The sequence below is a fragment of the Dendrobates tinctorius genome, unplaced genomic scaffold (genome assembly GCF_039654945.1).
Source record: "Dendrobates tinctorius isolate UK_male_01 unplaced genomic scaffold, ASM3965494v1 ptg000107l, whole genome shotgun sequence".
Classification (NCBI taxonomy): Eukaryota; Metazoa; Chordata; class Amphibia; order Anura; family Dendrobatidae; genus Dendrobates; species Dendrobates tinctorius.
In genome coordinates this window covers 22,058,625-22,082,070 of record NW_027361775.1, presented here as the reverse complement: position 1 = coordinate 22,082,070, position 23,446 = coordinate 22,058,625, and the positions used below count along the sequence as shown (strand labels likewise).

Here is a 23,446-nt window from a genome sequence, read left to right as displayed (position 1 = left end):
TTATGCTCGAGGTGTTGAGTCAAGCAGCAACCGGGAGACTCACTGACACGCATACTGTTATGGACAGAAATCACAACCCGCAATACTCTTGCACAATCCTGCACCTCTTGAGCCTACAATGAGGAGGGGGTTAGACCCTCAGCAGAACCCAAGCCTTGTTCCCACACCTTTTCATTATACTCCGCCAAGGCAACGTGGAAAATGACACAAATTACCAACAATTGTAGTTCTGCACATATTTCTTACAATTTTTTTTTGTGTATATATATTTTTTACAAGTTGTTTAAGTGTTTTTAATAAAAATGTTATATTTCATATGAAACGAGGTCTGGTTTTCTTCTTTTGTTTGGTATTTGAACATTATTGTACACTACAATATAAAGATGGCCGTATACACGAACACAGATGTCAGCCCAAGTAACCAATCTTTTACCAAAAAAACGACACAGCCGCGTATATGGACTTATAATGTATAAATATATATTTATGACATATTATATAACAAACTTTTTTGTGTAAACATGATACAAACTTTCTGTACCGATAGTAAAACATTAAACATAAATATAACAAAAAAAGAAAAAAAATTAGGGAATGCCACCCTGTTGTAGGCCCGCCAAGAACCTCTCCAGCATCTGTCCGTGCACGTCCATAGCTGCCAGAGTGACAGCCACAGCAGCCCTCATCCGCCGGTGAGATGCCAGCAGGGCCTGTGCAGTGGGGATCTCTGTTGAAGAAATGCTAAATGTAAACCTGTAAATTATTGATACACTACAAACAAAAGGTCCATGGTTCTTGTTTTTATACTTACGGTATTGCGGTGGCTCAGTTCCGTCAAAATGTTAATGTAACTTTTACTTTAAAAAAGTTTTGGTTTAAATTTTGTACAAATTTTTAAAAAAAATCATTTAAAAGCTTCACCCCAAAAAAAAATAAATATTCACACTTCTTGTAAGTTTCACTTTCACTATAACACATTACAATGCCCCTGAATTTTTGCAAACGGCAAATGCCATCATGTTGTGTGTTTACAAGCTGACACTTGTCAAAAGCTGAACGTGCTACGTCAGATATGAGGCGGTAAAGAACACGTCCATAGACAACATACAACTTAAAAAAAAAAAAAAAAAAAAAAAAAAATCACATCCTGTACAAAACACTCACCCTTTCCCCTTTGGTTTTCTGACGGGATAGTCGCTATGCGCTCACTTGAGCGGTAACGCAGATCCGCCAATTTCTTTCTGATCTGCGTCGTGGTCCGCTGTATTCCAAAGTTGCGCATTAGGCCTTTTTTGATTTTTTTTTAAAACGCGCTTCTTGTGCAGCATGGGACGGTCATGTGTTGCACAGAAATAGTCCCGTGCGTCAAGTTCTCTGATCAGAAATCAGGCCTCTGGCTCCCCCCAAGAAACTGAACGCTGGGACGCCATGTTGTTCAGTTATGTGTTGGCTAGGCCACATTAACGCCGCCCACCAGAGCGTCATGACGTCATGGCGCTCGGTGACGCTGATGCATCATAGTTATACCGCGGCCTCTTTGGCGACGTAACAAAACTTGCATATGTCTTGGCATTACATGTTTTCTATAGCTACATGTTCTACTTATAAATTGGATTTATCCACAATACACACCTGTCCCCATCACAACAATGATCTTGCCTTCTCCCCATTACTCCCATCACACCCCTCATTTTCCCTTATCCACATTACTCCCCTCTCCCCATCACACCAATGACTTGGCCTTCTCCCCATTTCTCCCCCTCCCCATCACACCCCCTCATTTTCCCTTATTACTCCCCTCTCCCTATCACACCAATGACTTTGCCTTCACCTCATTACTCCCCTCCCCCATCACACCCCTCATTTTCCCTTATCCACATTTCTCACCTCTCCCCATCACACCAATGACCTTGCCTTCTCCCCATTACTCCCCACTCCCCATCACACCCCTCATTTTCCCTTATCCACATTACTCCCCTTTCCCCATCACACCAATGACTTTGCCTTCACCCCATTACACCCCCCTCCCCATCACACCCCTCATTTTCCCTTATCCCCATTACTCCCACCTCCCCATCACACCCCTCATTTTCCCTTATTACTCCCATCTCCCCATCACACCAATGACTTTGCCTTCTCCCCATTACTCCCCATCACACCCCTCATTTTCCCTTATCCACATTACTCCCCTTTCCCCATCACACCAATGACTTTGCCTTCACCCCATTACACCCCCCTCCCCATCGCACCCCTCATTTTCCCTTATCCCCATTACTCCCACCTCCCCATCACACCCATTTTCCCTTATTACTCCCCTCCCCATCACACCAATGACTTTGCCTTCTCCCCATTACCCCCCCTCCCCATCACACCCCCTCATTTTCCCTTATCCCCATTACTCCCCCCTCCCCATCACAGCCCTCATTTTCCCTTATTACTCCCCTCTCCCCATCACACCTATGACTTTGCCTTCACCCCATTACTCCCCTCCCCCCATCACACCCATTATTAGCCCTCTCACCATGCCCTTCTCCCATATTGCTAAATTTATTGAAATAACACGAAGGCATTTTTAAATGTAAAATTTTTTTATTAACAAAATGTATTAAAAAAAGGATACACAAAAATTTTTTACAATGCAAACTATATCTGATGCTGCCAAGTCACTGCACCAGGCCCGTTGAAGTATTGGCAGTACTTGTCTCGGCTGGCCTTCGCATCGTCCTTGGTCCTGCCATGATTGGCAGGTTGAAGTCCTGCAATAGCGGGATCATTTTCACGCCATTCTCCGAGCACAACGTCACGATTGCTGTCTGAGTCCATGAAGCCTGGCGGACTGTAAGCTAAAGCATCGCGCTGCCGAAGAAAATTGTGCAGCACGCAACAGGCCAACACCACGGAGTCTATAGAATCCAGCTTCATGTTGATTGGTGTGTGGAAAACCCTGAAGCGGTTGGCCGTTATGCCGAAGGCATTCTCGACAACGCGTCGTTCCCTTGACAGTCTGTAATTAAAAATACGTCTTTCCTCTGTCAAAGTCTTTTGTGGGTACGGTTTCAAAAGATGCGCATGAAGGGGGAAGGCTTCATCGCCCACAAAAACAAAGTTAAGGTTGGCGGTGGTGTCCATGTTGGTTGGCAAGTGCAGTTCATTGTTATTCAAGCGTTCCCCAAAAATAGTGTGCTCCAAAACGCCTCCGTCTGAAACCCTGCCGTTCATGCCAACATCAACGTTTATAAATTCATAACTGGCATTAACAAGGGCCATGAGGATCACGCTGAAGTAGCCCTTGTAGTTATAGAAGTAGGATCCGCTGTTGGCTGGTTGCGTGATCCGCACGTTTGCCATCCAAGGCACCACCACAGTTTGGGAACTGCCAAATACGTTCAAAATCTGAGGCAATTTTTTGCCATTCCGCCACGCTTTTTGGAAAAGGCATGTAGCTCCGTAAACTGCGGACGATGGCGTTGCATGTTTCTGGAATTAATACACTGAGGAGTGATCGAGAAACAGCAGCAGAAAATTGCAATTCTTTCATTGAACGTCCGGTTGACAGAAAATGCAGCGTGACTGCCAAATTTACCTCTGCTGAAACAGCTGCACGCATCCGTGTATCCTGCCGTTCAATGAGTGGCCTCACACATTCCAGTAGGAGCTTGAATGATTCCTCCGACATCCGTAGATCATTCTGGAAATCCTGCGGATTCTTCTCCTGCAACTCCCTCACTAGATGCATGTGGGTGAATTTGGACCTCTGCTCCAGCCATTCTCTGGTCCACATCCGACGCTTTCGTTTGGAGCGCCTCAGTTCCACCCGCACCTCTTCTTGTCGATCTCCCTCCATCAGTAAAGCTGCTGCCACAATCACACGCTCCGCGGTGGTCATGTACATTATGTGCAACCTGCCCGGTAAAGAAGAGAAAAGTTATTTAATTAAGTTAATAAAAAAAAAGAAATTTTTTTTTTGTTTACATCGCATTAGTGAACATTGAAAAAACAGCAAGCGTACAAAAGCCTAAAATGGCACCGAAAATGGCGGGGGGTGGGTGCGGCTGTCAAAAGATTGCTAGGTTATCCATTGTTATGGAGGATCAAATATAACCAAAAAATTAACTCAAAAAGCAACAAGATCTTAAAATTACAGTGGTGGTTGTTTTGCAGACAACAACAAAAAAAAAATTCCCCGCAACACGTCTATATATTTATTGGAGGTAAGCAGCCAAAAATACAAGCTGTGTTGCAAAAATAACTTAAAAAGGCATCACAAAACAACAGAAACAATATGTACCTTGCAAGGGAAATCCAAAAATCCAGAAGGTATACAGTCATATGTTAACGTTTGGGCACCCCTATTAATGTTAACCTTTTTTCTTTATAACAATTTTGGTTTTTGCAACAGCTATTTCAGTTTCATATATCTAATAACTGATGGACTCCGTTATATTTCTGGATTCAAATGAGGTTTATTGTACTAACAGAAAATGTGCAATCTGCATTTAAACAAAATTTGACCGGTGCAAAATGGGCACCTCAACATAAAAGTGACATTAATATTTCGTAGATCCTCCTTTTGCAAAAATAACAGCCTCTAGTCGCTTCCTGTAGCTATTAATGAGTTCCTGGATCCTGGATGAAGGTATTTGTGACCATTCCTGTTTACAAAACAATTCCAGTTCAGTTAAGTTTGATGGTCGCCGAGCATGGACAGCCTGCTTCAAATCATCCCACAGATGTTCAATGATATTCAGGTCTGGGGACTGGGATGGCCATTCCAGAACATTGCAATTGTTCCTTTGCATGAATGCCTGAGTAGATTTAGAGCGGTGTTTTGGATCATTGTCTTGCTGAAATATCCATCCCCTGCGTAACTTCAACTTTGTCACTGATTCTTGCACATTATTGTTAAGAATCTGCTGATACTGAGTTGAATCCATGCGACCCTTAACTTTAACAAGATTCCCGGTGCCGGCATTGGCCACACAGCCCCAAAGCATGATGGAGCCTCCACCAAATTTTACTGTGGGTAGCAAGTGTTTTTTCTTGGAATGCTGTGTTTTTTAGCCTCCATGCATAACGCCTTTTTGTATGACCAAACAACTCAATCTTTGTTTCATCAGTCCACAGGACCTTCTTCCAAAATGTAACTGGCTTGTCCAAATGTGCTTTTGCATACCTCAGGCGACTCTGTTTGTGGCGTGCTTGCAGAAACGGCTTCTTTCGTATCACTCTCCCACACAGCTTCTCCTTGTGCAAAGTGCGCTGTATTGTTGACCGATGCACAGTGACACTATCTGCAGCAAGATGATGCTGCAGGTCTTTGGAGGTGGTCTGTGGATTGTCCTTGACTGTTCTCACCATTCTTCTTCTCTGCCTTTCTGATATTTTTCTTGGCCTGCCACTTCTGGGCTTAACAAGAACTGTACCTGTGTTCTTCCATTTCCTTACTATGTTCCTCACAGTGGAAACTGACAGATTAAATCTCTGAGACAACTTTTTGTATCCTTCCGCTGAAAAGCTATGTTGAATAATTTTTGTTTTCAGATCATTTGAGAGTTGTTTTGAGGAGCCCATGATGCCACTCTTCATAGGAGAATCAAATAGGAGAACTACTTGCAAGTGGCCACCTTAAATACCTTTTCTCATGATTTGATACACCTGGCTATGAAGTTCAAAGCTCAATGAGGTTACAAAACCAATTTAGTGCTTCAGGAAGTCAGTAAAAAGTAGTTAGGAGTGTTCAAATCAAGAAAATGATAAGGGTGCCCATACTTTTGCACTGGTCAAATTTTGTTTAAATGCAGATTGCACATTTTCTGTTAGTACAATAAACCTCATTTGAATCCAGAAATATAACTGAGCCCATCAGTTATTAGATATATGAAACTGAAATAGCTGTTGCAAAAACCAAAATTGTTATAAAGAAAAAAGGTTAACATTAATAGGGGTGCCCAAACTTTAACATATGACTGTAAATGCCAAAGATGAAGCGCTGTAGCGACTCTGACAGGATCGCAAAACCCCCACACACGATAGTATCCTCGCAACAACACACAAAGGAATATCCACAAAGCGCTCAGGAACAATGGATGGGGGCGCAGTTTTACGTTCTCATTTATTGCTGAGGTGATGTTGTGGCCGCCAATCGGAGCTGAGGGGCGTTACTAAAGAAAACCTAGTCCCGCCTGTGCCGCTGACATATGAGTTGCCAACGAGGTCGCTCGTCGTTCATAAAGGGTGTCAAACTCAGCGATTCCGGCTCACCAGCGAGAAGCCAACAATCAAAATACGGTCCAGGACGTTCGTGTATGATCAGCGACATCGCAGCAGGGGCCACATCGCCGCTACAGGTCACACACAGCGACATCGTTGACGATGTCGCTGTTGTGTCATAATATCGGTGTCGCTTAAACGACATCGCTAGCGATCTCGCTTAGTGTGACATGGCCTTAAGGAAAGTTTACCCAACGTGTATTTCCATACCAAGGTAGATTCTTGCAAGGTGATGCTAGCACTAATCTACTCTAGTCTACTCCATATACTTTATTATACTGTGCGCCCACCCATGTTTTGTCTCTGCAGATTAAATAAACCTTTCATAGGGATCACTTGCTTTTGGACACCCAAGTTCAAAAACTATATTTCTACTTGAAATTCAAGATAATTCATACATTTTTCAACACAATCCGCAGCTTTCTTCAGCAGTCAGAAGATGATATCAGAGACTTTGAGGATTTCAAAAAGATCAAAATACTGATTCATTGGAAGATCTTTTTGGACATCTGCTTTGGGACCTCAACTTGCATGGTACCTGTATAATGTTCCAATTATTAGAAAAAGGAAGCCAAAAATTTCTTCAGCACATATGACCAAATACTTTGGCAGTCTGTATACTTGAATAATAATATATTTCTCACATATTTTTTAATCTGCATCTGGTGAATGGATATATACAGCTCTGGTAAAAATTAAGAGACCACTTTCAAATGTTAAGTTTGTCTGATGTTTCCTCTTTATAGGTATATTTTTGAGTAAAATGTAAATTGTTCTTTTAGTCTATAAACTTTTGACAACGTCTTCGAATTTCCAAGCAATAAAATCTTTTATTTTTTTCTGACAAAGAAAAATGGTCAAAATTGTTAAAAAAAAAAAAGTGCTTTCAGACCTCAAATAATGCTAAGAAAACAAGTTCATAATCATTTAGAAACTACAATACTAATGGTTTAACTCAGGAAGAGTTCTGAAATCAATATTTTGTGGAATAACCATGATTTTTTATAACAGCTTTCATGTGTCTTGGCATGCTTGCCACCAGTCTTTCACACTGCTTCTGACACAAAAATGTAAGCAGTTCTTTGTTTGATGGCTTGTGACTATCCATCATCCTCTTGATTACATTCCAGAGGTTTTCAATTTGGTTCAGGTCTGGAGAATGGGCTGCCCATGACAGGGTTTTGATGTGGTGGTCTCTTAATTTTTGCCAGAGCTGTATGTATTGTTAAAACTAGATATGAGCAGAGTTTCATTAAGGCCTGCTTCACACTTCAGTTTTCTGGCATCAGTCACAATCAGTCATTAGCAGAAAAAAACGGATCTGACGGATTTGCTTGGCGGATCAGTTCTTTCCCCATAGACTTGTATTAGTGAGGGATTGTGACGGATGGCCTTCCGTTTCGTCCACCGTACAACGGATCCGTCGGAAAATAGCTGTCCGTCGGCCGAAAAAAAGTCCCTAGGAACGTTTTTTGTCTCAGTCAAAAAGGCGGACAGTGACGGATCCGTCGCCGTCTGTCATCAGCTAGAATGGACGCCTATGGGCAGCGGATCCATTGCTGTCCGTCAAAAAACGGATCCGTCATCGGATTTCATTTTTTTGTTTCTGTTCCTTTAATTTAACCCCAAAAGCCTTTCTGGCACCAAAAAAAAAAAATCTTTCTTTCTCTCTCTTTCCAGAATCATGTTCCTTTATATTCCAAAATCTGCAGTTTCGACAGAAGAAACGGATGAAAAAAAACAGATGCAACTGATTAAATGGATCCATTTTTTCGTCGGATCCGCTAGACAGATCAGTCGAAAAAACGGATCAGTTGCATCTGTTTTTCACTAATTTCGATGGATCCGTCATTCTGTCAAAACGGCGGATTTTGACTGACGCCAGAAGTGTGAAACAGGCCTAAGAGGCTCCTCATAATGAATCAGGAGCGTCTGACAAGTGTTGTGTACCACCGTGTACCTAGCTACAATCTTACTCCTGACTGCAGTATGATTTGTGGCAAAAGGCATGCCATCACTCAGCATGAATTTGACAACCAGGGGTTGACACACCCCTGTCATGCACAAGCTCTGCCCACTTTGTCGGAAGTGGGCGAAAATAGGTATAAGACCTACCGGTAATGATGTTTCCAGGAGTCCATCCTGACAGCACCATGGAGGACGTCCTCCTCCTCCTTACAGGGACAGGAAATCACATGAGTGGTTAAAAGATCCCGTCTCACCCCCTTTCTCTCAGTGATTTAACGAGTACCACAGCGTGGATAATGCAAATAACACTTTAATGATACAATCATATTACAGCATATGACATAACATGAACAGGGAGGGAGCTACCCGTGCTGTCAGGATGGACTCCGGGAAACATCATTACCGGTAGGTCTAATACCTATCTTCCAGGACGTCCACCTGACAGCACCATGGAGAGTACCAAAGCACCTCCTCAGGGTGGGATTACCGCCTGGATAACCTTTCTCCCAAATGCGGTCTGTTGACCAGATAGCACATCAAGCTTGTAGTGCTTGCAGAATGTGTCAAATCTGGCCCAGGTTGCTGCTCTACAGATTTGATCAACCGAGGCGCCCGCTCGCTCGCCCCAAGAGGCCGATACTGCCCTTGTTGAGTGGGCCTTTAGAGTTTCTGGTGGGTTGGCGCCTTTAGATTGGTAGGCGTTTGAGATTACTGAAGTAATCCATCTTGCGATGGATGCCTTAGAGGCTTTTTTCCCCTTGTTTTTACCCCCAAAAAGGATGAACAGGTTTGGGTCAATACGCCAACTGTTGGTGGCCTCTAGATAGTCTATAACAGCGCGTCTCACATCCAGTGAGTGGAGACGCTGTTGCTTCTCATTATGGGGGTTGTCACAGAAGGATGGTAACACTATCTCCTGATTTAGGTTTTGGCAAGAGGCTACCATTGGAATAAATGCCGGATCTAATCTCAAGATTATACGATCTTCTCTAATCTGGATATATGGGTTTATTATACCCTGACTGCAGGAAGTTTAGGACACCAGGGAGGTCAGGGGTACCCGCCACGAAGTCCGACCTTCCACCCTCCAGACAGAACCTCTTCCATATCTTCAGGTATATTGCGGATGTAACCGGCTTCCTGCTGGCCTGTAGGGTAGATATGACCTGATCTGATAAGCCTTTTGCCTTCAGGATGTCCCTTTCAGGATCCAAGCCGAAAGGTGAAGTCTTGCTGGATTCGGGTGGCAGATCAGGCCCTGGTGGATGACGTCTTTCTTCAGAGGGAGCTTGACTGGGCTTTCCACTGCCATGGCCCCTAGTAGGGGAGATCAGCTTCTTCTCGGCCAGTACGGGACGATCATAATTACCTTTGCGCGGTCCTCGCGGATCTTCCTGAGTACTGGCGGTATGAGTGCCCATGGTGGGAAGGCGTAAGAGAGGGGTTCCTCCTAGGCCTGGCTCAGGGCATCTACGCCTTCTGGGTGGTTCCGCTGGGTTCAGGGAGTAGAATCTGGAGACCTTTGAGTTTTTTCAGTTTTCTAATAGGTCTATTCTGGGGGTCCCCCAACGCTGACACAGTTGATGGAATATCTCCTTGTTCAGTTCCCACTCTGCCGTGCAGACCTGCTGTCTGCTTAGGTAGTCCGCTACCACGTTCTGGGAACCTTCCAGGTGGATTGCGGTTACTGAGAGGATTGTTCCCTCTGCCCATGTGAATATTCTTTCTGCTAGGGCTTGGAGTGGCCAATGCCTGGGCCCTCCCTGGTGCTTCAGGAATAAAACGGCTGTTACGTTGTCAGACAATATTCGGACATGTTGATTCTTCAGAACAGTTCGGTTTCGCCTCAGGGTTTCCCAGACCGCACAGAGTTCCCTGAAGTTGGAGGATCTGTTCCTGATGTATTCAGACCATCTTCCTTGAAAGATATTCCCTTCTACGTGGGCTCCCCATCCCCATGTGCTGGAGTCTGTGGCGACTACCACGTATGGAGAGGTGGTCCATAGTACTCCCATTTGCAGGTTCCTGGGCTGTGTCCACCACCGTAGTGATTTCTTCACCAGCCTTGGCAACTTTATGGGTTTATCGAGTGAAGATTGACGCCGGTCCCATATTGCGAGGATCTCCTTTTGTAAGGGTCTCGAATGGAACTGGGCCCATCTGACGCACAGAATGCAAGCAGTCATTAGGCCCAGAACCTTCATTGCCTCTCTTATGGAGGAGCGGTACTTCAGGAGGTCTTCGACTGTTTTGAATAGTCTCCTGCTTTTCCCTTGGTAGGAGGGATATTCTGCCTCCTGAGTCTAGGAGAACTCCAAGGAAGACCTTCCTGTTCTCTGGTATCAGGTCTGACTTCTGCCAGTTGATAACCCAGCCAAGGAACTCCATTACTGTGACTATTCCGCTCCTGTCTCGAATGAGCGCTTCTTCGGATCCTGCCACCAGGAGGAAATCGTCTAAGTATGGTATGATCACGATGCCTTGGCTTCTCAGGTAAGCCACTACCTCCGCTACCAGCTTTGTGAAGATTCGGGGGGCCGAAGCCAGCCCGAATGGGAGGCATTGGAACTGGAAGTGGCAGGTCCGAGTCGGTAGTCTGACTGCGAACCTTAGCAATCTCTGGGATGAGGGATGGATCGGGACCTGATAGTAAGCACTCTTCAGGTCGAGAGTGCACATGACAGCATCCCGGTCTATTAGATGTATTGCTGATCTAAATGATTCCATCCGGAACCTCTTGTACCTGACCCAGGCATTCAAAGGTTTTAAGTTTATAATAGTTTGGGCCTCGCCGGAAGGTTTTGCGATGGAGAACAGGGAGGAATAGGGTCCCTTTCCCATCTCTGTCAGAGGAACTGGTACTATAACCACTGAACTGACCATGTCCTGTAGGTCTGTCCACATGGCGGAATCTGCCAAGACTACGGTGGGGGAAATATATCTGTCGAGGGGAGGGGAGCAAACCTCTATGCTGTAACCCTCTGCAATTGTTCTGAGGACCCACTGGTTGTGGGTAACTTGGGCCCAATTTACTGCGAAGTGGCGATGTCTTCCTGTCCATTGGGTCACGGAGGCTTGATGAGTCTTCGAACGGGATGGCGGTCTTCTTGGTGACCTTGGCTACGGGAACATCGATTTTAGGAACCTCTTCCCATGATCGTGTTTCCTCAGGATCAAAAGGCAGTCGATCCTTAAAGTCACGGGATAGTACGAGTCGACGTTCCGCATACTTCCACTCCTCTAGGACTATCGCTTTGCTGTGTTCGCTTATAGGGAAAACTTTGTTTCTGAGATATAAGTCCCCCGAACATCAGGTCCTGTCTAGATTGCGGCTGAGGAACTTCCTCAATCTGCATAGAGTTCCTCACCGCCTGGAGCAACTCGTCAGTGTCCTCTAGCATGAACAGGAATTTCTGCCCCGATCCTGTCTGCCATGATCTCTTCTTCCTCCTCTGGATCCGAGTCCCGGAAGTCGGAACCTTCGACCGAGCTTGGTTCGGAAACTGGCTCTGTCTCCCACCTCGGACGCTTGTGGCTCGGCCTTGGAGTGGGGGACTGCTGCCGTGAGAGGCTGGACCTGGAGGCCTGGCCTTCCTCACGTATCAGGGATCTCATCTCTGACAGGAGGGATGGCTGCTCATCTCTTATGACCCTTGATGTACAGGGTCCACAGAGGGTTTTGCCGTGGGTGTCTGGCAGCTTTACCTGGCATACAGGGCATCTGACCGATTTGGATGTGGCCTTGGCAGGGTCTTTAGCCACTGTCGGGGGGGGGCTGCTGGGGTTCCCTTATCCTATTGGTGTAAGATAGGGGTAGTCAGGTCAGTCATCCTGTGCTGCGGGGATGGCTGTGGGGAGGGTGGTCTGCACCAGGCGCACTAACCCCTCCATTCGCTGGAGCCTCTGCTTCCATTGTCGCCGCGATCTGCGATGCCAGAGAGATGCTTTCCCCCCGGAGCACGCGCTGAGGTTCAAACCCGGCTCGTGACGTCACCTGAAGTGACGTGCGTCCTCTCACGAGAGGCCAGGAATCGCGCCGGCCACTTCCGCATTCCAGCCTGGACGGTAGCTCCGCCTGCGTCCTGGTGGTGCTCTGATCGTGACGCCGGCGCCCACCTGGCCGGCTGCCTGCGGGGACAGTGTCTGATACAGTGGCCCGCTGTCTGGAGCCGAGAGCCTCCCACCGGGAGGAGCGGCTCCCTCCAGGAGTGTCGTCCTGCTCCTGGCCTTTGGGGCAGAGTGACTCTCCCCCCGGGAAGTTTCGGCCCTGGGTTTCTTGACAGGGGGAAGGCTTGGACTGACTGCACAATCCCCCTGGGCCCTCTGGTAAGCTTTCATAGCGATCCTCTCGCGTGTCCTTCCATGCAGGGACAGGAAAAACACTGAGGGGAAAGGGGGTGGGACGGGACCTTTTAACCTCTCGTGTGCTTTCCTGTCCCTGTAAGGAGGAGGAGGACGTCCTCCATGGTGCTGTCAGGTGGACGTCCTGGAAAACGGCGTGAGAATGCCATAAATAGCAAAATTTTATTTCAGCCTCGCATTGCACCAAAATTTAGCAAAAATTCTGGCAAGGAAGCTCGATAAATCAGGCCCACAATCTGACAGTCATTTAATGTTTTATAAACTACTTCAGGCAGGGAAATGTTTTACCTCACAAAAAAAAAAAATCATCTGTGATCCCATGCTGTCCCATCTGTATACTCTATTTTGCATCCTCCCCTTCCCAGGAGCTGTGGTATGATTATACCATGTTCCCACAAGGTCAGACACAGCCATTACATAGTACATAGCTGGAAAAGAAACAGAGGCACTCCCCATGTGTGAGTCCGCTCAGCCTAACATAGTGGAGCCAGCTGATGCACAGGTTCACCTGGACAAGTTGAGCAATCATAGGCACAACTCTGGTAAATGCAGACTGCCGCACTGGTCGTCAATCCCAGCAGGGATAAAACAAACTCCAAAGAACAGTGAGAAAAAAATGACGGTCTGAAGCTGCTGTCTTGCCCGATATAGTATAAAATTCTGTTTTTAAAAATAAAAACAAAGCATTTCTAGAGCGAACAGCTCTCTTCATCAGGTACAAATAAAGATAAAAACATGCATAAAGAGTGAAATGCATTCTTAGAGCACATAGACCAGGTGTGGGAATTTAGATTAATTAACCACACATAACCTCAATTTTGACCCTATTGACCAAGTCTATTTTTACAATTCTGACCAGTGTCACTTTATGAGGTAATAACGCTGGAACGCTTCAACGTATCCCACTTATTCTGAGATGTTTTTTACGTGACATATTGTACTTCATAACAGTGGTAACGTTTCTTTGATATGACTTGCGTTTATTTGTGAAAAATAAATGGAAATTTTGCAAAAATTTTGCAATTTTCAAGCTTTGAATTCTTATGCCCATAAATCACAGAGATATGTCACAAATAGTTAATAAATAACATTTCCCACATGTCTACTTTACATCAACACAGTTCAATTTTTCTTGTTAGGAAGTTAGAAGGGTTAAAAGTTAACCAGCGATTTCTCATTTTTAACAAAACCATGTTTTTTACGGACCACATCAAATTTTAAGTGACTTTGAGGGGTCTATATGACAGAAAATACCCAAAAGTAATGCCATTCTAAAAACTGCACCCCTCTAGGTGCTCAAAACCACATTCAAGATTTTTATTAATCCTTCAGGTGCTTCACAGGAACTGAAGCAATCTGGAAGGAGAAAAACAACATTTAATTTTTTTCACAAAAAAAATTACTATAGACTCAAACTTTTTTTGTTTTCACATGGGTAACAGGAGAAAATGGACAGCAAAATGTGTTGTGCAAATTTTCCTAAGCACTCTGATACCTTATTTGCTGGGGGGAAAACTACTATTTGGGTACACAGGAGAGCACGGAAGGGAATGAGCTCCATTTGACTTTTTGAATGTAAAATTTGCTGGAATAATTAGTGGAAGCCATGTCACATTTGGACAGTGATCAGCAGGAACAAATAGGAAAAATTTCCTATTGTTGCTAGGTACCTGCCAGCAGATCTCAGCAGGCACACTGAGCATGCACCACTATTTTTTTTCCAGGATGAGGACGCCAGGCCGGGTGACAGAGAAGGTTCCTGGGATGGTGGAGTTAACGGTCGGTCTCAGGGGGCATCATTTCTCACTTCTCTGACATGTATATCATGTAAGTAGAGATAGAAATAATTGTAACAGGTTTTTTTGTGTGATTGCCATTATTCACTGAATAACGGCGATCATGTGATCAGGGACCAGAAAATCTGGCCCTGATCATGTTCTCCGGGATCTCGGCTACCCCAGGTACACACAAAGGAAAAAAAAGTGTATAACAAAACATGTGTGATTGAAATAATTTAATGAGAGAAATACTTCATTTTCTGGAACAATTTTTAGGGTGCCAAAACTTTTGGCTACGACTATATACAGTTGTGGCCAAAAGTTTTGAGACTGACACATATTTTGGTTTTCACAAAGTTTGCTGCTTCACTGTTTCCAGATCTTTTTATTCAGAGGTTTCTATGGTTACTAAAGTGCAAATATAAGCATAAGTTTGTTTTTTTCAAGACTTCTGCAAACAGCTGAAGTATTCTGGATATCAATAAAGATATAGCAACACAAAACACTAGCACCCTTAAAGATGTGGGTAACAGATGTGTCTGAAAGTGAGCAATCTGCAGGCAGAAAATGGATCCTGTGTGAAAGTCCGTTAAGGAATTGAACGAAAAAAAAGTGGGAAAAAGAGAAACTTTTGCGCTAGTCACTACAATTGACAAATAAAGAAGGTGATAAACATAAATAGCCTTATTGATACACACAGGCTATTATAAAAATGAGAACAACACATAGGAGAATTGTAACTTATTTGGGTTAAAGTGCCATTACAACGTAATGATTGTGGTGCATACAAAATAAATAGTCCATTTAAAATAGTCCTGATGGTAGCACCATTAAATCTGCATGTGCACTCACACAAAGCAATGCATTGCACATGTCCACATTCCCTGCCATGGAGGTTGGTCAATGACTTTCTTATGTTTCAGAGAGCAGCACCTCTGTGTTCCCTCCGATCTAGTCTTTCCTTTAGCCTTCTTTTCCCTCCACCCACACAGCATACTGCAGAGGCTGCTTCCAATGCAGGAAACTGCATGCAGAGACAGTAACTTGTCTGTAATCTACCTATACTAGCCATGTATGTGGAATATATATTCCAGGGTTCAACTTTAAACATTTTTTAACACTGCTATTTTTCAAAAAAATGTTGGAGTGCAGGTCACGAGCACACATGGTTAACTGCTGTCAATCTAACAATGGAAGGACAAAGGCTATGAGCTGGAGACGGGAACTATAATCCTAGCAAAATATATTGTAGAGGAAGCAAAAAGGAAAAAAGGTATGGGGAAGAAAAAAAATGGAGGGCAGAGCAAACTACTGGAATGAGAACGCGTGGGCGTTTTGAGAAAGGGGAAGATGGAGAGTGAGATGAGAGAAGGTGAGTAAAAAAGGAGGAGGAGGGCTTGGAAATAGAATACAGAGTGGGAATGTATGAAGAGAACAAAGAAGTGAGATGAAGATTTTTGTATCGTTTATCTATTCATTATCACCATTGACATGGCACACAGCACAGAGGACCTCCATTCATCTTCCAAGAAGAGCCTACGGTCTAATGCCCCACAAACATATAAAGGGGAATCCACATTAATAATATGATTTACTAGCATTAGAAGGACCATACATACTGACTTGCAGCAATGAGTGCATATACGTGGAAATACCATCCTCCTTGCTTGCTGGCAATGACATGGTTAACACTTGCAAGAATATATGATGCCAACTGACTAGCCACTTTTGTGCTGAATTGGATGGCACAAGGTACATATACCTGTGTCAGCCCACTATTTTCAGCTTGTGTGCGTAGATTTAGAGGGAAGAAGGAATGGGAAGCATGGTAATATGCTCTATGTAAGGTGTTGGTGTGTGTGTGATAACAGACGGCGGGAGGAGGGTGACAGTGTGACTCTGTGTGTGGGTGGACTGGAGGCGTGTTGCTGGCACCATCGCTGGAGGTGGTAGTGTTAATGTGTAGAGGTGGCACTGGCAGCATATGGCACAAGGGTGGCAGGATGGGGCAGTGAGGTCACAGGACCACAAGTAATGGCAGGACAGAAGTGTGATATGTGGAGTATGAGGGATAGCGGTGTGACACTGTTTGGGGGAAGGGTGTTCAGAATGAATCTCTGCCAGTTTCCATAGCAACTTCTACTTCGTTCTCTCACACATCAGCCCTAGATTACCATGGAAACAGAAAAACTTTCCCAGATTTATATTTGTCTGCATAAAATTATAAAAAGTCGGAAAAAGTGGGGGAGTTAGCAGAGGAGTTAGGTGATCGTATTAAAGCTTCTCTAGATTTCGTCAATAGCACTTAAGACTATTTCTCCAATAACCTGCATCATGACACTGTCACCAGAAGCAATTCACAGGCACGGCAACACCAATATTCCCAAAAGCATCAACACATTTCCTAGATTCGGTTAATAACTATCTGACAATATTGGAAATGGTAGCAGCAAAGGAGGCTACCCCCTCCCCCATGTAGCACCTTATATATGCTTTAGCATTTACCCATTACCATTTATAAAGATAATGCCGAAATATAAAGTCTTGTTCCCATAGCAACCAAATAAATTCTACCTGTCAATCTCGTATAAATATGGCAGCTTGCGCTAGCCAACGCCACTGTTCTTTGGTGCCCTAGATTTCAGCAATGTTAGAAAAATCCTTTGCCAAGCTGTGCAGCCGTATTTATCGTTTTAGGCTTAAAAAAAAGTAGGTCTTGGAGCAGTCCGACACTGTAAAGCGCATCCACTGTGACACTTCCATCAGGACTGTGTGACATCTCACTAGTCTTCATGGGCCTTGGTCACATAGCGGATTTTCATTGAGAACCTTGTTGTTGTTCACTCAATGTTTTATTCCTTAAACCAATGTTCACCCTACACAGACCACGATGTTCCATTAAAGAGCCACCAAAAATACTCAAACAGTGGTGCAGTGTAAAAACGCAGAACACTCACTCTATAGAGATCTGAAAGAGGGCAGACATGTAGCACAGAGGTTACGGGAGAGAATCAGAGTCAGTACCTTCAGACAGTGGCATATTGAGTCTCATGGGTCTCAATGGAACCAAAATCCAGAAGGACCTCAAACCATTACAGCTCTTTAATTATATTGGTCTATTCATATGCTCTTTTGGGACGCCCCTAGAATGAGCGCCCAGGAGTGACTATAACCCCTGCAAGCATTGGGACACTGTAAGATGCAAAGAAAACAAGAATGCAATTATTTAGAAATCTCTTATAGTCATATTTTCGTTAAAAGAGAATACAGAACACAGATCAGGAGGTGAAAGTTAAACATTTTCCATTTCATGGAAAGAAATTAACTAGTATAGAAATTGGTGGCAGCAACACATCTCAAAATAGGTGGGATCAGACCAAGTCTACCATTGTGTAACATCAGCCCTTCTTTTTACAACAGCTTGCATATTTCTGGGACGTTAGGAGACCAATTACTGGAGATTTGGGAGGAAAATATTGTCCCAGTCTTGTCTAATGTGGGATTGCCAGCTTATCTTATAATCCTGTGACTTTACCAGATTTTTCATTTCATATTGCGTCAAATGATTGCTATTACTGAAACATCCGGACTGCAGTCAGCCAGTTCATCACCCCAACTCTTGTTCTGCAAAGCCATGCTGTTAGATGCAGTATGTGGTTTAGCATTGTCTTGCTGCAATATGTAAAGCCTTCCTTAAAATACATGTCTGGATGAGAGCATATGTTGTTCTAAAGTCTCTACAGTTACAGCCAAAAGTGTTGGCACCCCTGAAATTGTTCCAGAAAATGAAGTATTTCTCCCAGAAAATTATATTAGTTACACGTTTTGTTATAGACATTGCTTTCCTTTGTATTAAAACACACAAAAAAAACCCAGAAAATTTCACACAACCCCACAAATGGGCGGACAAAATTGTTGGCACCCTCAACTTAATATTTGGTTGTACACCCTTTGGAATAAATAACTGCAATCAATCACTTACTATAACAAGTTTCTTACACCTCTCAATTGGAATCTTGTACCACTCTTCCTTTACAAGCTGCTCCAGGTCTCACATATTTGAAGGGTGCCTTCTCCCAACAGCAATTTTAACCTCTTCACGACCTTTGACGCCACATAGGCGTCATGAAAAATCGTGCCAAAACGACCCATGACGCCTATGTAGCGTCATGACTTTAAAGCCCCCCTGCGGGTCGGGTGACCGGGGTCACTGAAAGGTCACCCGACCAGCAAATACAGGGGGCTTTGTTCTTCACCACAGGGGGCGTGGCTTCGCCCCACCGTGGCTACGATCACTCTGATTGGCTGTTTCACTTTTAACAGCCAATCGGAGCGATAGTAATATTTCACCAATAATAATTGATGAAATATTACAATCCAGCCATGGCCGATGCTGCAGTAGCATCAGACATGGCTGGAGACCGTGATCCGACCCTGCCCCATGACTCACAGGGCCGACTGGCCCCCCGATACCGACTGACGGCAGCAATGTGCCGCCGCCGTCATCATCTGCTCCCCTCCCCCTTCTCTAGGCTCCCCCCACCTTCCGACCCCCCCACCCCCTCCGATGTCCCTCTCCTGCTCCCGGTGTCCCGCGGTCCTGCTTCATGGGCGCCGCCATCTTGGAAAATGGCGGGCGCATGCACAGTGCGCCCGCTGGCTGCAGATTCATTCATTCTATTTTGATCACTGTGAGAGTTTATCACAGTGATCAAAATGGAATGAAAAGTAAATAAACCCCCCGTTTATCACCCCCATAGGCAGGAACAACTTCTCCTGTTATCCTTGTGAAAACAAAAATTTGCGAGCTAAAAAATCACTTTTTGAGGAAAAAAAATGATTTTTTATTTTCACTGCTTTGGTTTATAAACTTCTGTGAAGCACTTGGGGGTTCAAAGTGCTCACCACACATCTAGAGAAGTTTCTTAGGGGGGTCTAGTTTCCAAAATGGGGTCATTTGTGCGGAGTTTCCACAGGTTAGGTGCATCAGGGGCTCAGCAAATGTAAAATGATGCCTGCAGACCATTCCATCAAAGTCAGCATTTCAAAATGTCACTACTTCTCTTCCGAGCCCCGACGTGTGCCCAAACAGTGGTCCCCCCCCCACATATGGGGTACCAGCGTACTCAGGACAAACTGGACAACAACTTTTGGGGTCCAGTTTCTCCTGGTATCCTTGTGAAAATAAAAAATTGCGCACTAAAAAATAATTTTTTGAGGAAAGAAAAATATTTTTTATTTTCACTGCACTGCGTTATCTTTTGTGAAGCACTTGGGTGTTCAAAGTACTCACTATGCATCTAGATAAGTTCCTTAGGGGGTCTAGTTTCCAAAATGGGGTCATTTGCGGGGGTGCTCCAATGTTTAGGCACACAGGGGCTCTCCAAACACGACATGGTGTCCGCTAACGATTAGAGGTAATTTTCATTTCAAAAGTCAAATGGTGCTCCTTCCCTTCTGAGCCCTGCCATGTGCCCAAACATTGGTTCCCCCCCCCACATATGGGGTGTCGGTGTACTCAGAACAAATTGCACAACAACTTTTGTGGTCCAATTTCTCCTGTTACCCTTGTGAAAATAAAAAATAGCGTGCTAAAAAATAATTTTTGAGGGAAAAAAAAAGATTTTTTTATTTTCACTGCTCTGCGTTATAAACTTCTGTGAAGCACCTGGGGGTTAAAAGTGCTCACCACACATCTAGATAAGTTCCATAAGGGGTCTAGTTTCCAAAATGGTGTTACTTGTGGGGGGATTTCACTGTTTACGCACACAGGGGCTCTCCAAACACGACATGGTGTCCGATAGCTTCAATCGTTAATTTTCCATTCAATAAGTCAAATAGCGCTCCTTCCCTTCCGGACCCTGCCGTGTTCCCAAACAGTGGTTTATGACCACATATGAGGTATCGGTGTATTCAGGAGAAATTGCCCAACAAATTTTAGCATCCATTTTATCCTGTTGCCCATGTGAAAATGATAAAACTGAGGCTAAAAGAAAATTTTTGTGAAAAAGAACTTTTTTTTTTTTTTTACCGATCAATTTGTGAAGCACCTGGGGGGTTCAAAGTGATCATTATGCATGTAGATAAGTTCCTTGGTGGGTCTAGTTTCCAAAATGGGGTCACTTGTGGGGGAGCTCCAATGTTTAGGCACACAGGGCCTCTCCAAACGTGACATGGCAACCGCTAAATATTCCAGCATGCTTTCCATTCAAAAAGTCAAATGGCGCTCCTTCCCTTCTGAGCCCTGCCATGTACCCAAACAGTGGTTTATGACCACATACGAAGTATCGGTGTACTCAGTAGAAATTGCCCAACAAATTTTAGGATCCATATTATCCTGTTGCCCATGTGAAAATGAAAAAAATGCTAAAAGAAAATTTTTGTTGTAAAAATCAAAATGTCCATTTTTTCTTTCCCCGTTGCTTTAGTTCCTGTGAAACACCTGAAGGGTTAATAATCTTCTTGAATGTAGTCTTGAGTAGCTTGAGGGGTGCAGTTTTTAGAATGGTGTCACTTTTGGGCATTTTCTGCCATATAGACCCCTCAAAGTTACTTCAAATGTGAGGTGGTCCTTAAAATAATGGTTTTGTAAATTTTGTTGTAAAAATGAGAAACCGCTGGTCAACTTTTAACTTCCTAACAAAAAAAAATTTGTTTCCAAAATTGTCCTGATGTAAAAGTAGACATGTGGGAAATGTTATTTAGTAACCACTTTGTGTCACATAACTCTCTGGTTTAACAGAATAAAAATTCAAAATTTGAAAATTGCGAAATTTTCTAAATTTTTGCCAAATTTCTGATTTTTTTTTTTACAAATAAACACAAAAATTATCGACCTAAATTTAACACTAACATGAAGCCCAATATGTCACGAAGAAACAATCTCAGAATCGCTAGGATCCGTTGAAGCGTTCCTGAGTCATAAAGGGACACTGGTCAGAATTGCAAAAAAATGGCCAGGTCATTAAGGTCAAAATAGGCTGGGTCAGTCATGAAGGGGTTAAGATATCTCCACCAGTGTTCAATGGAATTTAAACCCAAACTCATTGCTCCCCACTTCAGAATTCCATACTTCTCCCAGAAAAGTATTCCAGTTACATATGTGTATTTCTTTCGTGTGTACTGGAACAAAAAAAAAACAAAAAAAAACAGGGAAAATTGGACAATTTGACACAAAACCCCCAAAATGGGCCGGACAAAATTGTAGGCACCCTCAACTTAATATTTGGTTGCATAGTCGTTGGATTAAACAACTGTAATCTCTCTCTCTCTTTTTTTCCAGACTCATGTTCCTTTAAATTTCCAGCACTACCTGATAAAGCGGATCTGTCAAAAAACGGATCCGTTGGCATCCTATTGTACAACAACAGAAACGGATCCGTTTTTTAAACTGCTCCAGGTCTCATATTTGAAGGGTGTCTTCTTCCAACAGCAATTTTAAGATCTTTCTACAGGTGTTAGCTTTCTGACACTGGTCACTACATTGCAACCCAAAATCCTTTGGTAATCTTCAGATTTCATGATGCCTTGCACACAGTTAAGGCACCTAGTGCAAGAGGCAGCAAAAGAACCCAAAACATCTTTGAAACTCTACCATATTTGCTGGAAGTACTGTGTTCTTTTCTTTGCTGCCAAAAAAAAAGATACAAAGTATCCAAAAAGCACAACTCAAAGAAATATAAAGTATTAAAATGGAAAATAAATTTTATTATAAAGTTTTATTAGAAACTGAGAAAGCGGATCAGCGAAACGCACATTGGGGCACTCGTAGCTCTGTGGGTGGTCGACCAGCTGCACTATGGGTAAGTCTTACTCCATACCTGTCTCCATGTGGATTCACTAGTTTTTGCTGACACTTGCATATTTATATAGTTACTCACCATCTTTTCTGGCATCCATAATATGGAGGATTTTCATATCCTTAAGCTAATAGTGCCCGCAGCCAACTCCACTTCTTCATATTTGATTTATTTCCTCTTTGATTCTTCCAACATGTTTCAGGTTTACGTTTTGATTCATGGCCTTTTTTGATATGTTAGAATTTATAATAACATTTTTCCATTTTAATACTTTATATTTCTTTGAGTGGTGATTTTTTGCATTGTTTAGTTATTCACCCAACTACTAATCTGTTTATGATTGGGATACCTATTGCATATCTCTAACCCCTAGATTCATTTTGATATGTTTTTGGATATTTCTTTGGTTGTGTTCTTTGTAGGCCTCATTCCATTTTCAGTAAACAGTAGAATTATGTGCTTCACCAAAAATATCTATCTTGGTCTCATCTGTCCATAAGACGCTTTCCTAGAAGGATTTTGGATTACTCACGTACATTTTGGAAAACTGCAGTCTGGCTTTTTTTCCCCGTCTCTGTCAGAAGTGGGGTCTTCCTGAGTATCCTGACATAGCGTTTCATTTCATTAAAATGTCAACGGATAGTTTGCGCTTTCGTTGATGCATCCTAAGCCTGCAGGACAGCTGAATTTCATTGGAACTTGATTGGGGCTACTTATCCACTATTCGGACTATCCTGCATTGCAACCATTCATAAGTTTTTCTCTGCCATCCACATAACAGTTTTACAGTACAAGAGTATTCCTTGAGAAAGCCACCTGGAGAAACATACGTTGAAGGGAGGGCTATCCGGGTTAGAATAACAAGTTTATCTTTCAAAGAGACTGGTCGCACAATGTTTGTTTAGTTCCATCAATCCCTATATGTGGGGCAAATGTACCAATAGACATGGTACACCATAACAGGCTCCCACCCACCAAGGTAGGAACCACTATGTGCGCAAAACAACCAATCCCCTACAGAATTTTAAAAGTACGGTCGGGTACAAAAGTTTCGGCAAGAACCACGCAGTAAAGCCCAAAGTGTATAAGGGGGGCTGGTGGGATCATGGATCCCATACAAAGGTCCCGTAGGGGACCCCATTTCTCTCTCCTCTGACATGTTATATCATATCAGTGGAGAAATAATTTTTTAACCCCTTTCCGACATTGTGCGTAATAGTAGGTCGATGTCGGACTCCTCTAGTTTGGTGCGGGCTCCGGCGCTGAGCC

General features: G+C 43.6%; 1 protein-coding gene across 1 annotated transcript in view; it reads right to left on the bottom strand.

Moving 5' to 3' along the window:
• Positions 1–2,520: 2,520 nt before the first annotated feature.
• The window catches only part of LOC141100633 (mitochondrial ubiquitin ligase activator of nfkb 1-A-like), a 64,903-nt gene continuing 43,977 nt past the window's right edge, over positions 2,521–23,446 (bottom strand). Inside the window, exon 4 of the mRNA XM_073589239.1 lies at positions 2,521–3,902. Coding sequence (XP_073445340.1) covers positions 3,296–3,902 — 607 coding nt within the window. The 3' untranslated portion in view covers positions 2,521–3,295. The remainder of the gene's footprint in view (positions 3,903–23,446) is intronic.